The sequence below is a fragment of the Anomaloglossus baeobatrachus genome, chromosome 1, assembly GCF_048569485.1.
Source record: "Anomaloglossus baeobatrachus isolate aAnoBae1 chromosome 1, aAnoBae1.hap1, whole genome shotgun sequence".
NCBI classification, from domain to species: Eukaryota; Metazoa; Chordata; class Amphibia; order Anura; family Aromobatidae; genus Anomaloglossus; species Anomaloglossus baeobatrachus.
In genome coordinates, this window is record NC_134353.1 from 331245996 (window position 1) to 331264236 (window position 18241).

The 18241-nt window shown below is 40.7% G+C and overlaps 1 protein-coding gene across 1 annotated transcript in view; it reads right to left on the reverse strand.

The window, feature by feature from the left end:
• Positions 1–3609: 3609 nt before the first annotated feature.
• GPAT3 (glycerol-3-phosphate acyltransferase 3) overlaps positions 3610–18241 on the reverse strand; it is an 88561-nt gene continuing 73929 nt past the window's right edge. The window contains exons 9-12 of the mRNA XM_075352009.1: positions 16400–16485; positions 11824–11952; positions 7974–8053; positions 3610–7444 (exon numbers count right to left, since the gene is read on the reverse strand). Coding sequence (XP_075208124.1) covers positions 7336–7444; positions 7974–8053; positions 11824–11952; positions 16400–16485 — 404 coding nt within the window. The 3' untranslated portion in view covers positions 3610–7335. The remainder of the gene's footprint in view (positions 7445–7973; positions 8054–11823; positions 11953–16399; positions 16486–18241) is intronic.

The following is an 18241-nucleotide window of genomic DNA, read 5'->3' on the forward strand; positions in this document are numbered from 1 at the left end:
TCAGTCACCTGATGTCAACCCAATACAGCATGCATTCCACTTGTGAAAGACTAAACATCAGACAGAAAGGCCCACAAACAACAACTGAAAACCGCTGCAGTAAAGGCCGGACAGAGCATTAACCCTTTCAGCCCCCAGCCTGTTTTCACCTTAAAGACCAGGCCATTTTTTGCAATTTTGCCCAGTGTCACTTTATAAGGTTATAACTCTAGAACACTTCAACGGATCCCGGTGCTTCTGAGATTGTTTTTCATGACATATTGTACTTCATGTCAGTGGTAAATTTAGGCCGATATGTTTTGCATTAATGAAAATTTCGCAGTTTTCAAAATTTTAAATTTTATGCCCCTAAATCAGAGATATGTATCACACAAAATAGTTACTAAATAACATTTCCCACATGTCTACTTTACACCAGCGCAATTCTCAAAACATTTTTTTTTTTCGTTAGGAAGCCTGAAGGATTCAAAGTTAAACAATTTTTCATTTTTCTAACAAAATTTACAAAACAAAAAAATTTTTCGGGACCACATCACATTTGGAGTGATTTGAGAAACCTAGGCGAAAGAAAATACCCAAAAGTGACCCCATTTTAAAATCTGCACCCCTCACTCTGTTCAAAACCACATCCAAGAAGTTTATTAACCCTTTAGGAGCTTCACAGCAACCAAAGCAATGTGGAAAGAAAAAATGAATTTTACTTTTTAAAACACAAAAATATTACTTTAGCCATAAAATTTAGCATTTTCACAAGGTTGTCAGGAAAAAAAAAATGCACCATAAAACTGTGCAATTTCTCCTGAGTACGCAGATACCTCATATGTGTTGTAAATAAATTGTTTGGGTGCATGGGCGCACGGCAAGGCTCGGAAAGGAAGACGCATCATTTGAAATTTTGCAAACAAAATTGTGTAGAATTATTAGCAGATGCGATGTTGCGTTTGGAGACCCCCTGAGGTGCTTAAACAATGGAGCTCCCCCACAAGTGACCCCATTTTGGAAACTAGACCCCTCATGGAATTTATCTAGATGTTTGGCGAGCATTTTGAACCCCTGGATGCTTCACAAAAGTTAATAACTTTGAGTCGTGAAAATAAAATAAAAAAAAAACAACGTTACCATGAAATTGTTACTTCAACCAGGTAACTTTTTGTTTTCACAAGGCTATCAGGAAAAAATGCACCATAAAATGTCTTGTGCAATTTCTACTGAGTACACAGATACCTCATATGTGGTGAAAATCAAATGTTTGGGTGCGCAGCAGGGTTCGGAAGGTAAGGAGCGTCATTTGATTTTCAAACGCAAAATTGTCTGGAATAGTTAGCGGATAACATGTTATGTTTGAAGACCCACTGAGGTGCCTAAACAATGGAGCTTTCCCACAAGTGACCCCAGTTTGGAAACTAGACCCCTCGTGGAATTTATCTAGATGTTTAGTGAGCATTTTGAACCCCTGGATGCTTCACAAAAGTTTATGTTCAGCCGTGAAAATATTTTTTTTACCACGAAATTGTTATTTCAACCAGGTAGCTTTTTTCACAAGGGTATTAGGAAAATAATTCACCATAAAATGTATTGTGCAATTTCTCCTGAGTACACAGATACCTCATATGTGGTGGAAAGTAATTGTTTGAGCGCACAGCAGGGCTCAGAAGAGAAGTAGCGCCATTTCACAGCAAAATTGGTTGGAATTGTTAGCGGATGCCATGTTGCGTTTGGAGACCCCCTGAGGTGCCTATACAATGGAGCTCCCCCATAAGTGACCTCATTTTGGAAACTAGACCCCCATGGCATAAATCTAGATGGTTAATGAGCACTTTGAACCCCCACGTGCTTCATACAATGAGCCATAAAAACAAAAAAGTACTTTTTTTTCCACAAAAATAATATTTTAGGCTCAATTTTTTAAGTTTTACAGGGTTAACAGGATAAAATGGACCACAACATTTGTTGGGCAATTTGTTCTGAGTACACTGATACCTCATATGTGGCAGAAAACCACTGTTTGGGCGCACGGCAGAGCTACAAAGGAAAGGAGCATCATTTGCCTTTTTAAATGGATAATTAGCTGGAATCGTTAGCCGCACCATGTTGCGTTTGGAGATCCCCCTCACATGTGACCCCATTTTGGAAACTAGACCCCCCCATACCAAAAAATATTAGTTTGGCAAATTAAAAAATACAGACGTCAGAAAAAAAAAAAAAATATAATATAATACATTATATATATATATATATATATATATATATATATATATATATATATATATATATATATTACACATACACACACACACACACACACGAGTATATATGAGCGCCTGCAACTGACACTAAAGGGGGCTTTACACGCAATGACAGCACTAATGAGATGTCGTTGGGGGTCACGGAATTCATGACGCACAGCCGGCATAGTTAGCGACGTCGTTGCATGTGACACGTACGTAATGCTATAGCTGCACTGATCATAGCTGGATTTCAATGTTTCAGCCAATTTCAATGGCTAAAACATTACACTGGCTGTGATTGGCCGAGCGGCATTCGTTAGCCAATCACAGCTTCCGTAGGTCTGGGGAGGAGACACACCCCTCCTGAGGTCAGGTACAGGTCCCTCTCCTTCCCGAATCTACAGTTTTTGAAAACCGATCGCCGGGGCTCTGGGGCCGCGATTTCACCATGACTGATATATCCGTCATGGATATTTAAGTACCAGGGAACCATGTATCCATCAAAGGTCGTGAAGGGGTTAAAGAGGAGAAAACAGCGCCTGGTGATGTCCAGGCGTTCAAGACTTCAGGCAGTCATTGCCAACAAAGGGTTTTCAACCAAATATTAGAAATTAACATTTTATTTCCAAATATTTAATTTGTCCAATTACTTTTGAGCCCCTGAAATGAAGGGATGGAGTTAAAAAATGCTTTAGTTCCTCACATTTTTATACAATCATTTTGTTCAGCCCACTGAATAAGGGTATGTGCGCACGTTGCTTTTTACCTGCTTTTTACCTGCTTTTTTGCTGCTTTTTCTTCTGCGCTGTTTAATGCCAAAATGGATGTGTTCTTCTATTCAAGCAAAGTCTATGGGAATTTGGGTTTCTTGTTCACACTATGTTGTTCAAAATGCTGCCTTTTTGTGGCAGAACTTTGGTCAAAAACTCAGCTTTTCAAAGAAGCAACATGTCAATTGTTTTTGTCATTTGGGTTTTGCACTGCAAAGCTGAGTTTTTGACCAAAGTTCTGCCACAAAAAGGCAGCATTTTGAACAACATAGTGTGAACAAGAAACCCAAATTCCCATAGACTTTGCTTGAATAGAAGAACACATCCATTTTGGCATTAAACAGCGCAGAAGAAAAAGCAGCAAAAAAGCAGGTAAAAAGCAGGTAAAAAGCAACGTGCGCACATACCCTTAAAGCTGAAAGTCTGAACTTCAACCACTGCCGATTTGTTTTGTTTAAAATCCATTGTGGTAATGTACAGAACAAAAATGTGAAAAAGGTCTCTGACCATATATATATGGACCTAACTGTGTAGCTTTTAAATAAACATTAGTGTTTCTTCTTAAAATTATAGTAATAAGAAACTTTAAAACCATGAGAAAACAAACAGTATTTTAGAAAATTGCATAACATTTTATTAAACCAAAAAAATAACATTTGTTGAACCATTAATACCCCTCATAATTCCATTTTTCACTTACACATGGCATAACCCATAAATGACACACAAGTTGAAAAGACAATGTTAGGATATAGTGTGATAATATTTTACAGAATAAACAAAATTTACAGAAAACAAACTACTGACATTCTTTCACCTTATACACCATTATTTTTATTGAAGACTAACATTTTCAGTGCCTTTTTTTTACTTGCTAACTTGTGTTTTGGGATACTGAGTGTTGTTGCGTACCATTGTATGCGGTGTTACAGTTTTATATTATTCAATAATATGAGATACCAATGTAGTCTATATTTTGTGATTGTGCAATCGGAAAAAGAATAGTACTTTTGCATTTACACTGGTGCGTTAAGATTTTAATAAATTATTTATTGCTAAATAGTTAATTGTCCAATCTGAGTGAATCGCCTTTAAGATTTTGTACAGCAAATGGCATAACCCTGGAGAATGAAGAACTTTTTTCTTCACTTACAAAGTGATCGTAGAAATCATTAACTAGTAGAGTCCATAAGCCTCAGTCATGACCAATCCCACCTACTCACAATATCACGTGTGTGTAGTATGTCAAAGCGTGCACCTTGAACCTCGGAGGATTGATGCAGAAGTTTAGCAGTTCCTTTCTTTTACCGCTGTTTTAAAAAAATCTTATGCCGAATACCCATTGGTGCTCATTCAGATTACCATATAATTGGACTGTGTGCGAATACACATGGCCAATCTTCTACATGGACCGATTGTCTGTGTTTAAAAAAACAACAAAGTTGCATGTACCCCTGTTGTCCGTTTTCACAGACCAAAATTATCCGTGTAAAGTAAAGGCAGCTTCGGCACACGTCCACAATGCGGACAAGCACAGAGCCAGTCATGTCTGCAATTTATGGACACAACTTGCCTGTTTCCCCACATGAACAGCTGAATCCAGCCTTAGGCCGCTCTCACATCAGCGGTATTTTGCCGCAAAACCAGATCCGTCATAAATTGCGTTTCATTTCCATTCATTCACAATGGAATCGCGGCAACATGCGGTTGCGTGCGGCATACAGAACCGCATGTCACAGCATCTTGCCGCTATTCCATTGTAAATTAATGGAGCTGAAACGCATTTTTGACGGATCCGGTTTGCAGCAAAATACCGCTGATTTGAGTGCTTCCTTAAAGGGGTTGCCCACTATTCGAACTGTCACTTTTGACTTTAGTTCACACTTCCTTCGGCCATCTGAGGTTCGTCCAAAGAAAGTGTGAGCAAAGCAGCCTATCAGTGATCAGGGCTGCAATGACATGGCATAATCTAACATGAAGCCTAGGAGACCTGACACTAACATCGCTGGAACAGCGCCAACATGGGAAGTGATCGCTAATTTTTACTTTAGGTAGGGAAAATATAGTAATCAACCAACAAAATCTAAAACAAACCCTTGCTAACCAAACTTATTTTTTTTCATATTTTTATTCCTTTGACGACAAAGTCAGATGTGGGTTTGTGTATTATAGGATGAGTAGATGTGTAAAATAACACCATTCAAATGGTCATATGATATACTAAAAAACGGAGCAGAAAGATTCCAAGTGAACTATAATTGTGCAATTTAAACCTGACTTGATTCTCAGGTTGGTGATTCCAAATTTATGGTTTTAATATTTCGCACAAAAAAAAGTCCTATCATTTTTCTTTATTTTCATGCAAAATGTTATGATGGCTTATTCTTTCTGCAGTCAGTTTATTGGAATGAGCTAAAGTTATCGCTAAAGTTGAAGTACCCATTTAAAGTAAACTATTCCGATTCATTAATACTGGCATTGCTCATGCCCATCTTAATGAAGTAGCATTTCAGAAGTAATAAATGGCAACACTTGTGCAGAATGACGAGTGTACATAGCTACACCCCATCCCGGACTGGCTCTCCCCAACTCTTCCTATATTGAAGCAGTTGCTTCAAACTGGCGTGAAACCGCCGATAGGTAAAACACTTAGCACATCTCCATGTTGCACAAAACATGTGCAACTTTCCAAAGTGTTTATATGCCAGTATTGTAGTGTAAAACTTTGATGAATCCCCCCATAGTGATAACTGGAGGCCAAAATCCTACAAAAATCTAAATCACAAATACAAGCATACTTTGTTGTGCAATGATACTTTTACTAACTACCCTAAAAAAAACACAAAAAACCCCCACAGAAAACAGATATTGTTCATTACAATTCATTGGTATCAGGATTCAGTAGTGGTGATTATCTAGTGCACACAAATAGGCCAGCTTTAAGCCTGGTAACTATTAAAGCAATCACCAATCATATTCCTGATATCTTAAAGGGAATCTGAAACCCATTTGATGTATCTAACCTATTAATATGGGCATACAAGTAATAAAGTGCTGAAAATAATCAAACACCTATGCCTTGTGGAAAAATAAATAAATCATCTTTTATCCCTCCATGTAAATGAGCTCTTCCAGGCTATGGGCCAGATGCTGCCCAGAAGATAGCTATGCTAATAAACCAAGGAGGATGCGCTATCACCTCCCATCAGCGTCACAGTATCCCTGTGACTTCTAGTTGTGGTCCCCATTCCCGCACCTGCGCACCGCAATTGCCGACGTTGCACTGAAGTGTTCCGCACTTCTATGGTCATTGGCTTCATGTTTCTTCTGTGCAGGCGCTGGATCATGGAAGCAGAATTAGCAGTGACTCTCCGGTGCCCGCGCTGAAGAAATATGATGCCAATGCCCACAGAAGAGCTGAACACTACAGTGAACTGTCGGCAACTGCGGTGCGCAGGCATGGGATTTCAGGACCACAACTGGACTAGAGGCCACAGCTGTGCTAATGAACCAAGGAGCCGCACTACATGCCGGGCTGTAACTGCCCCATAAGCCTGGAAGACCTCATTTACATAAAAGGCTAAAAATATTTTTTCCGCAAGAAAGCATCTGAAATGAGGCATACACGTATGATTATTTTCAGCAATCGATTACATTTATGACCATATTAAAAATAGGTTAGATATGGCAAATGGGATGACAGATTCCCTTTAAAGGACTCTTTCAGGACATTTTTACTGGTAAAAGTAAAATTAGTGGCATTGTACTGGCATTAGAGATATATTAAAAATTATGCCTGCTTTCTGTAGTATTCCAATCACAAAAAAAAAAAAAAAGCTTTAAAGCACCTTGCAGATTAGCCTGGGAGTGCATTGGGGTGTGGTGATACAATGAGAGTGCACTAACATGCCCCCATGGCACTCCCAGGTTTCTAAGCTCGGGTTCTCAGTAATGACGTTTCAGCTTACTACAAAATGGGTATAGTTTTTATGATTTTCAGACTACACTGCCATTCCACTAGTTTAATAAGATCATATTGACAATAATCCTTTAACCAAAAATATGGAAAAGACTAAAATGAAATTCATCAGAATCTTTTCCCTACACATTTGCCAATATTATAACCTAATAAACTCTTGGCTCCGTTTCATGATTGACTACACTTGAATACATACAGTTTCCTAAATCCTTTTTTCAAGTAAAGTGAAAAAAAAAAAGACAATATTTCCAATGAGAGGACTAAAGTGTGGAAAAAAAGCGCAAGACAGTATAAAAGGAACAACAAAAAAGGAGAATCCTTGGAGTCTTATTAAGCAGTTCTTTAGATTTGTCATTGATCAGATTTCTTTCTGAAAAACATTTTCTCCAGCAATTATTTTACTGTAGTTCTTCTGCTGCTCTTGCTTGAATGAATCTTTTACTTTGTCTCTTTTCAGGCCACCATCCCTAAAAACAGAAGAAAGTATGCAGAATTCGGAATGTAAGAGTCACTCATGTAAAATCACTCATAGTAAACCCAACAGAGCCACCAATATCATCCCATATAATGCATATGGGGGTCTCCCGACTCTCCATTGACAAATTATATTAGGGGGAAGATAAGGAACATGGGGTTTGAATTCAATCATTGATTGCACTTGGTTCTGCATGGACAATTTGAACGTTCACATGTGCGGGGGAGTCAGGAGTAAAAACCTGCTGAACATCTATCTAAGGTGTATCGGCACCTTCAAATCCACAGAACCAAAATGATCCATGATTGATCTGTATACCATCTGTTGTTTTTTTCCCCAAGACTGAAGTCGATACAAATGAGACAGACTTCTATATTGGAAAAACGCATACCAATCGTCACACTAAAAATTACACTGAAAAGCTTATAATAAATGAGGATCATGGACTCTTCAAGTATGATACTAAGGTGAGGCTAGTGAGAATGTGAAGGTACCAAAATGTAAAACAGGCGCACACTTACCACGGTAGTTCAATCAGTCCGCCTTGTTTTGCAATGGCAGATTTAACTCTGTTAGCAAACTGAACAGCATCTTCATTCTCCTGAAATCATAAAACCAAACCAATGGCCTATATAAATTGTCCAGAATTGTCCAAGATTTTTAAAAAATTGCCTCAAAGCAGAGAAAGTGATACAATAATTAACTCTGCTTGTAAATTCTCTAGTTCTTTGTTAGTGTCGCCAATATGTTAACTGTCCTGATGTGAATGACTATATTTGGATTATGAGGGCAATCTGGGCTACCGCCTGGTGCCTGAGGCACTGGGGGCCAAAGGCCATACCAACCTCATTATACTGCTCTAACCGTCACTATCAGTGGGGCCAATCACGGAGCAGGGAGCTTTCCTAAAAAAGCGCCGCTGCTGGCAAAAGAGAGTGGCAGTGCAGCTATGAGTGGGGGTGTGGGGGGGGGGGGGGGGGGATCATGGGCTTCATATCATAGCATTTCTGTATGCAAGGTGTCGATTCATATTGAATGGGTGATGCCCTACAACTTTGTAATTTACTTTTTTTTCTCTCTCTCGTTCCATTTTCGAAATAAAAATGCTAACTCTGTTGTTTTCCACCAGGTGGCGCTATAGGTGGTTTCATTGCGTAGTGCATTGCTACTTTACTATACCTAGACACCACTTCTATGCCTATAGCTGCCGCCGTTCTCAAGTTAATGGCGGTGGACAGGTTATGGGTGGACACACTGTATAGTGGGCTATGTGAAGGCTCATCCTGTGTATGAGGAGGCTACGTGGGCGCTCCCACTGTATATAAGGGGACTGTGTAGAGCCTCACTGTAAATCAGAGGCTATGTGAAGGCTTAATGTATATAGGAAGGCAATGTGAGGATTCATACTGTATATAAGGAGCTATTTTGGGACTTACTGTATAAAGGAGCTTTTGTGTTGCCTCATACATATATATAGGGAGGCTGAGGGCTGGTTGATACTATATACCGTACATATTACTGTCCGTTAATATACGCACTTACCACAGTCGTCTTTGGTATGCATTGCCACTCTCTCCTCTTCTAAATGACGTCACTGATCTTCAGACTCTCCTGATCACACTGGGGTTTGTGTGTCAGCCATAATCTTTTTCATCTTGTAAGCCTATGGAGCCTTATTCTGAGGCTCCACTCACTTACATTGTAAAAGACACTTCTGTTATACATAAACCCCAGGGTAATCATGAGTGTCTGAAGAGCAGTGACATTACTGAGAAAAGGAGCAGAACAGTGCCTGATACTAGAGAAAAAGGCGGTAGGTACAGTGCCTACAAGTAGTATTCAACCCCCTGCAGATTTAGCAGGTTTACACATTCGGAATTAACTTGGCATTGTGACATTTGGACTGTAGATCAGCCTGGAAGTGTGAAATGCACTGCAGCAAAAAAGAATGTTATTTCTTTTTTTATGTTTTTTTTTTTAAATTGTGAAAAGTTTATTCAGAGGGTCATTTATTATTCAACCCCTCAAACCACAAGAATTCTGTTTGGTTCCCATAAAGTATTAAGAAGTATTTCAGGCACAAAGAACAATGAGTTTCACATGTTTGGATTAATTATCTCTTTTTCCAGCCTTTTCTAACTAATTAAGACCCTCCCCAAACTTGTGAACAGCACTCATACTTGGTCAACATGGGAAAGACAAAAGGAGCATTCCAAGGCCATCAGAGACAAGATCGTGGAGGGTCACAAGGCTGGCAAGGGGTACAAAACCCTTTCCAAGGAGTTGGGCCTACCTGTCTCCACTGTTGGGAGCATCATTCGGAAGTGGAAGGCTTATGGAACTACTGTTAGCCTTCCACGGCCTGGACAGCCTTTGAAAGTTTCCACCCGTACCGAGGCCAGGCTTGTCCGAAGAGTCAAGGCTAACCCAAGGACAACAAGGAAGGAGCTCCGGGAAGATCTCATGGCAGTGGGGACATTGGTTTCAGTCAATACCATAAGTAACGTACTCCACCGCAATGGTCTCCGTTCCAGACGAGCCCGTAAGGTACCTTTACTTTCAAAGCGTCATGTCAAGGCTCGTCTACAGTTTGCGCATGATCACTTGGAGGACTCTGAGACAGACTGGTTCAAGGTTCTCTGGTCTGATGAGACCAAGATCGAGATCTTTGGTGCCAACCACACACGTGACGTTTGGAGACTGGATGGCACTGCATACGACCCAAAGAATACCATCCCTACAGTCAAGCATGGTGGTGGCAGCATCATGCTGTGGGGTTGTTTCTCAGCCAAGGGGCCTGGCCATCTGGTCCGCATCCATGGGAAGATGGATAGCACGGCCTACCTGGAGATTTTGGCCAAGAACCTCCGCTCCTCCATCAAGGATCTTAAGATGGGTCGTCATTTCATCTTCCAACAAGACAACGACCCAAAGCACACAGCCAAGAAAACCAAGAGGGAAAAAATCAAGGTGTTGCAGTGGCCTAGTCAGTCTCCTGACCTTAACCCAATTGAAAACTTGTGGAAGGAGCTCAAGATTAATGTCCACATGAGACACCCAAAGAACCTAGATAACTTGGAGAAGATCTGCATGGAGGAGTGGGCCAAGATAACTCCAGAGACCTGTGCCGGCCTGATCAGGTCTTATTAAAGACGATTATTAGCTGTAATTGCAAACAAGGGTTATTCCACAAAATATTAAGCCTAGGGGTTGAATAATAATTGACCCACACTTTTATGTTGAAAATTTATTAAAATTTAACTGAGCAACATAACTTGTTGGTTTGTAAGATTTATGCATCTGTTAATAAATCCTGCTCTTGTTTGAAGTTTGCAGGCTCTAACTTATGTGCATCTTATCAAACCTGCTAAATCTGCAGGGGGTTGAATATTACTTGTAGGCACTGTAAGTATAGTAACACACTGATAATACACTACACAACACAGGTTTAAGAAAAAATAAAGTATGTTTTCATCTGTATGTAATGCAATAAATTTGGAAGATTTATTCATTGCTGGAGCCGTCCTTTTCTTATTACAGTCCACTACTTTTACATTGATAACCTATACTTCGGATAGGTTATCAATGTTTGATCTGCCGGGGTCAAGCACCACCACCGATCAGCTGTTCTGGGTGCCGGCAATCGGTGGCTGAATATTGCTCTGTTCTGGAGCTGCCTAGTCTTCTGATAATGGCTGCGGCCAGGTACTGCACATCCTCCTGCTATTGATTTGAATGGGAGGCGGATGTGCAGTACCCAGGTCACAGCTACTATCTGAAGATAGGGCAGCTCCACAACGGAGCATTTCTGGTCGTCTGATGTAACCACCAGCACTTAGAACAGCTGATCGACGGGGGTGCTGGGTGTCAGATCTCAGCCGATCAGACATTGATGACCTATTCTAAGGATAGGCTGTCAATGTTAAAGTAGTGGATAACCTCTTTTATGTAACACCAAAGCTAAATATTCACAGATTGACAAAAACTGATGAAAATTGTACCATTTTTCTAAATGAGGCCAACTAACCAAGATGTCATTATTGCTACTGAGCATGGCACATCATAGCTGTTACAGCTGAATGTCAGCTATATGCTAAAAATCAGCATTGAGCTACATACTGTACCTCCAAGGTTTGACTTTTTTTTTTGTTTTTTGTCTTTTTCCTCAAGGATGGTGATGACAGTTTAATGTGGCAACCAGAACAACGTGGCATGCTTCTTAACCATTATTCTAATGTTGAGTATATAGTGATAGGACAAATTGTATAGAACAGAGCTCCCAGATTTCAGCTTCTAAAACCCATGTAATAAATAAGGCATTTTAAAGTTCAGACGCAACAAGTAAATGGGCAAAGCTACCATATATTATACCTGTCTGGTCATTGGAGGCAAGTACCACACGTTGCATTTGATAGCCCAGCTTGTCATCATTCGTAGTAGGTACTTCACCATTGTGTATTTACTGCTGTTCCAAAACGCATCCCCAAACTGAGGGTCATACTGTAAAGAGGAAAAAAAAGGCATATCTAAAAGGTCTCTATTTGTGTACTTAAAGATGTTGAGATGTTAAAACGTTAGATATATTTTATTTTTTGCATTAACTGTAATTGTAGATATTCTACAGATCTATACGAACAAGAATCTTTCCATTCACTGACAGCAAAGGCTCAGACCCTATTCTGATAAATAAAAATTGTTCCAAAAGTTGATCATTCAATTAAACAAAAAACACTTTTTCATTAGGAAAAAATATTAGGTCGGATTTTTCACCCCCTTCAGTACCAAGCTAGTTTTTTGGGTGTTTTTGTTGTTTTTTTTTGTTTTTTGTTTTGTTTTGGGGGTTTTTTTTTAACGGTTTTTGTGCTTTTATTTTTTTATTATTTTTTCATTTGACAGCCTTTGCCTTGATCTCAAGCCATAGTGACTTTATACATTAACACTCTGTAGGAAGATCGAACTTTCTGACAGTGAGGGCAGTCAGAGAGTGGAACAGGCTACCATGATAAGTAGTGAGCTCTCCATCAATGGAAATGTTCAAGTGGAAGCTGGATAAACAAATAGCTGGGATATATTCGGAAAACCTGCACTCGCAGGGGGTTGGACCAGATGGGCCCTTGAGGTCCCTTCCAACTCTACCATTCAATAATTGTACAAGCCTAGAAAGGTGCTCCAGGGTCTTCTCCACTGTTATCTTCATTGTATGAAGCTATCGGATTGCTGGTCTTCCTCTTCGCTTTGTTCCTTCTATTCGTCCGATCACGATGTCCTTTCTCCAAGGATTGGATACAGCATAAAAAAAGTGATCAAAGTAGGAAAGTCATAGTTTGGTGATTCTTACTTTGAGTGACATGTCTGAATTGATTTGTTCCAAAATTGGTTTGTTCTTCTTGCTATCCATGGTATTGATATCATTCTCCAGCACCACATTTCAAAGGCGTTGATTGTTCTAAGTTTCTTTATCATCCTGGTTTTGCATCCATAGTTTACGACACAAAAGACAAAACTATGTACGAGCCATGTCTTAGTCACCAGTGAAACGTTCATCACTTTGAACACCTTCTCCAGTGACTTCATTGTTGATTTGCCCATAGATATTCTCATATTGACTTCTGGTGTCAAGTCTTTTCCAACTTCCAGTTGGACTCCGCCCATCTCACATGTGTCCCGGTCGTACCTGGCTTTAGTCAATAGCTTTGTCCTCTGTGTTTAGTAGCAGTCTCATGTTTAAGCGTTCTATTTTGACACTCCGTAATAAGTCCTTCAATCCATCTATGTTTGTTGCTATCAATATTGTATCACCTGCGTATTTAAAGTTTGTTCATGATAAGTCCAGCAATTTTGATTCCTCTCTCTTTTTTGGCAAGTACAGCCTTCGTGAAGATAGCTTCTGCATATAAATTGAAAAAAAAATGGTGACAGAATGCAGCCTTTTCTGAAACCTCGCACTAATTTGAACCATGCCATGTCACCGAGTCCCATTCGGTCTGTTTCTTGGTTGATGTAAAGTTGGCCGATCAGATAGTTTGGGACAGATCTAAAGTCTCTAGTGATAAACTCAGTTGAAGGCTTTGCTGTAGCAGAAGCAAAAATAGATCTTGTTGTATTTATTGACGTTTTCCATTATTCATCATAGTATTGCAGTATATAGTATAAATCTAGGTCTCCTTTGAAGCATGCACAGCAAACAGATGAAATTCAGAGGGGGACCAAGATGGTGGCAATGGGGGCCCCTGTTGTCATAGTAACAAACTGGCACACTTATTTTATTGTGAGTCTGAGTTGAGAACAAACGCATGAGTTCACCGCCTGTTACGGCAATTTAAATGCCGATATCAGTACCTGACAACAGCATACAAATTGTTATCAGCCGCTACTCAGCTCTGGCTGAGGCTGTTAGAGACAGATACCAGTTACTTAATATAGCCAGCATCACTCCCATGTGGAAGGAGCATATCTCCTGATCCCCTGCCACATGCGAACATTCCAGTGTGTACATATAGATACGCCAATGACAGTGTGATTACCATAGAAGTATTCAATCCCATCTGATAATCAAAACCACGTGCCATAAAGCAACTGATTGTTACCCATCACCTTGCACTGCACAATCTTTTTTTTCCAATGTTTATGTTTACATTTAGCTAATAAAATTGCAATCTTTAGCCTTTCATTTACTTTCAGCCACCGTGATATGCAATTGTGAGAGAAAAGAATTCATTTTGTTCTCATTGTGTCCATCTTGTCTTTTAACTAAGGGTACCTTCACACTTAGCGATGCAGCAGCGATCCGACCAGCGATCTGACCTGGTCAGGATCGCTGCTGCATCGCTACATGGTCGCTGGTGAGCTGTCAAACAGGCAGATCTCACCAGCGACCAGTGAACAGCCCCCAGCCAGCAGCGACGTGCAAGCGACGCTGCGCTTGCACGGAGCTGCCGTCTGGAAGCTGCGGAGACTGGTAACTAAGGTAAACATCGGGTATGGTTACCCGATGTTTACATTAGTTACCAGCGCACAGCTGTGTGTGCAGGGAGCAGGGAGCCGCGCACACTGAGCGCTGGCTCCTTGCTCTCCTACCATAGCTACAGTACACATCGGGTTAATTAACCCGATGTGTAATGCAGCTACATGTTCAGAGAGCAGGGAGCCGCGCACACTGCTTAGCGCTGGCTCCTTGCTCTCCTAGCTGCTGTACACATCGGGTTAATTAACCCGATGTGTACAGCAGCTACATGTGCAGAGAGCCGGAGCCGGCAGCACAGGCAGCGTGAGAGCTGCAGAGGCTCGTAACTAAGGTAAATATCGGGTAACCACCTTGGTTACCCGATGTTTATCTTGGATACAGCTTACCTCAGCTGTCAGATGCCGGCTCCTGCTCGCTTCATTTGTCGCTCTCTCGCTGTCACACACAGCGATCTGTGTGTCACAGCAGGAGAGCGGCTTTGAAGAAAACGAACCAGGGCTGTGTGTAACGAGCAGCGATCTCGCAGCAGGGGCCAGATCGCTGCTCATTGTCACACACAGCGAGATCGCTAATGAGGTCACTGCTGCGTCACAAAAAGCGTGACTCAGCAGCGATCTCGGCAGCGAGCTCGCTGTGTGTGAAGCACCCCTAATGATGCCATAGGGTTCAGCTAGCACTGATGGGCAGGGAGTAGACACATTTTTGTTCACGCCCATACTGCTCTTATTGGTGCATAGTTCAGAGGGGACTGTTCCTTCATAAACCTATATAAACTGGTCACATGTACTAATCAAGGAAAATTCTTTGCGTACACCATACTAAGTGTGTGCTGTATTGATTTCCCGAGCACTCGTAACACAAATATTAACTTGACCTTCAAGAGACATAGAAGGAGTGTATTTCGCTCACACAGTTTGCAGCCTATTCCTCATTTCAGGTTTTTTTCTTGTGAGAGGGTTTCTCCCAATAATATAAAGTGGACTTTAAGTGTATGTCTTCCTTTACTTCTATACAGGCCTCGTCTCCTCTTCATGGGCTTTTCTCGCTAACTGTAGTAAATTTTGTCTGCCATCCACAAGACTGTACATGCTTTCTTCCCCAACTTGTCATTTTGCAAAACACTAAACCTGAGGCTAAAAAATGGAAGCACTGTTTTCCCGGTGATCTTGTGGCATTATATATATATCAGGAGAGCGCTGCAGCCTATCAGCAGCCACTGACTAGGCTATAGTCTTTATAATTCTATCAGAAGTAGCTGTTCTAAGAGAAAATTAATAATGCCTGAGAGGAATGGCAGGTAATACATCTCATTTTCAATTCACCGATTACTGGTAGGAATAAAATGAAATGTCATTATGCATGACAAAATGGTAAAAATCATTTGTGGTTTGTCGCATATGGGCCTTAATAATTAAGCATGATACATGCTGACACTATGAAAGCTGCAGCCCATCAGTTACTGCCGACAGGCTATAGAGCTCAAATGTAACGATGATTGAGCTTCGAAATACTCGGATTCATGATACTCATAATGAGTACGGTCTAATACTCGCGGTACTCATTTCGAATAGTGTGTGCAATGCAAGTCAATGGGGAAAAACTCGCAAAAGTAACGAGTAACCCGAATGCCGTACTATTGGTGTGAGTAGCAAATAGTGCAGAATATGGGTCACTTGTTACATTGCGAGTGTTTCCCCATTGACTTGCATTGACTTCCATTGCACACACTATTCGGAACGAATACGCGAGTGTTAGACAGTACTCGCAACGAGTATCACAAATCCGAGTATTTTGAAACTCGCTCATCATTACTCACATGGCAAACAATACCATGAATTCGCTGAGGATACAGCCGTTCAGAGAGGAAAGCGGCACCGGTCCAGTAGGTAAGTATGCATTTTTTATTTCACTAGTCAGATTGGTTTAATTGAAAAATATTTGTCCATTACTGGATAAGCCCTTTAAGAGTATGAATTTGCTTACCTTTATTGCCACAGGATATATGGTCCCACCAATTTCAAAACTTCCTTTTTTGAACATCATGACAGATGTGTTATTTATACAGGTTCCTACATCAGCAGCAAAAGATAAGAGGTAAAAGTGTTGTATCAGCTTAAAGCACCCCTTCAGCATTTTTGTTTTATTTTATGTTAGTGGTGTAATGTTGCTTTAAAGTGGAGTAGTGCTTTAAATCCAAGTGCCCTGATCTCAGGCGGCTTCACCTTTTGTTAAATGCTGCTTCAGTCTCGCAGTGCAATCTTGTGCCAATAACTTCTGATTGGGCGGAAGTCGGACGTTACGTCACACACTCTCAATACAAGTCTATGAGAGTCAGAACGAGGCTCTCATAGATTTGTATTTTTGTATTGAGTTCGGACCTCTGCCTTGCTACATGAAACACTGTAGCTGCTGTCAGGTCACCAATAGAAGATAAAGACGCCAGAAAGAGTATGAAACAGGGGTCAGGAAACTTAAATTTAAAGCACCATTCGAATGGTTAAAAACACACAAAACAAAAACACTGCAGTGTTGCTTTAAAGGGAACCTGTCAGGTCAAAAAAGCGTTCTGATCAACAAGCAGGAGCCTGGCTGATCTGCCAACCGCTTCCTACCCATCCCTGTGTTGTAATATTGTGTAATATGAAAATAATAAAATACATTTTATTACTTTCATATGTCCTATGTAAATAGCATAGGTCTCTACCCCATGGGCGTATCATCGCCCTGTGGGCGTCTACATGCTTTCCATGGTATCACGCCCCTGTGAGTGTGATACCATGGATTTACATGAGCGACGTCAGTTCTGCAGCTTCAGAATCTCGCGTGCGCGCTTACCATTCTCGCTGCCGCCTCATCCTGGCGCTTGCTTTTCGGCTTCTGAGGCCCACTGCACATGACCTGAACCACAGGCGTCTGAGCATGTGCAGTGTGCGTCAAAAGCTGACACACAAGCACCAGGATGAAGAGACAATAACGGTAAGCGTGCGCACGCGTTAGATTCTGAAGTAACAACGGTCACATCGCTGATGTAAAGCATGTAGACGCCCACAGGATGATGAGACGCCCATGGGGCTATAAACCCTGTCATTTACATAGGACATATGAAAGTAATAAAACGTTATTTTATTACTTTCATATTACACAATATAACACAGGGATGGGTAGGAAGGGGTTACTAAGCTCACACAGGCCCCTGCTTGTAGGTCAGAACGCTTTTTTGACCTGACAGGTTCCCTTTAAGTCAATTTTAAAAAGAAAAGTGTGGACATAATTATCTCTTATTTTAAAATAAAGCAGTTGCAAATGACATTACAGTACAGGGCTGATAAAGGAAAGGCAAGAAAAGGCAACATGGTGGAGAGAAGGAGGGTGGGATTATACTTGGGCACAGTTCACGTGATCTCAAAGTTTCATGGCAGTACTCATCTTTTGGATGTAACATTTTGCATTTATAGTAGATCATAGGCAAAAGTGTTTGCTTTTTGTTTGTTGTTTTTTTTGTTTTTTTTTTTAAATAAAAGTATTTTTCTCGGAGTTAGTATTTACTTACAGGATTAGTACTACCCCTACCCATTACTAAGCCAGGGCTTTTTGGCAGCCATGGATTTCTGAAAAATCACAGCCTTCATTAACGCAAAAAAAAAAAAAAAAATCTTCATTTGTATAGCGCTAACATATTCCGCAGTGCTTTACATACATCAGAAACACTGTCCCCATTGGGACTTTAGATTGTGAGCCCCAATCTATATGTCTTTGGATTGTGAGAGGAAACCCACGCAAACACGGGGAGAACATACAAACTCCTTGCAGATGGTGTCCTTGGTG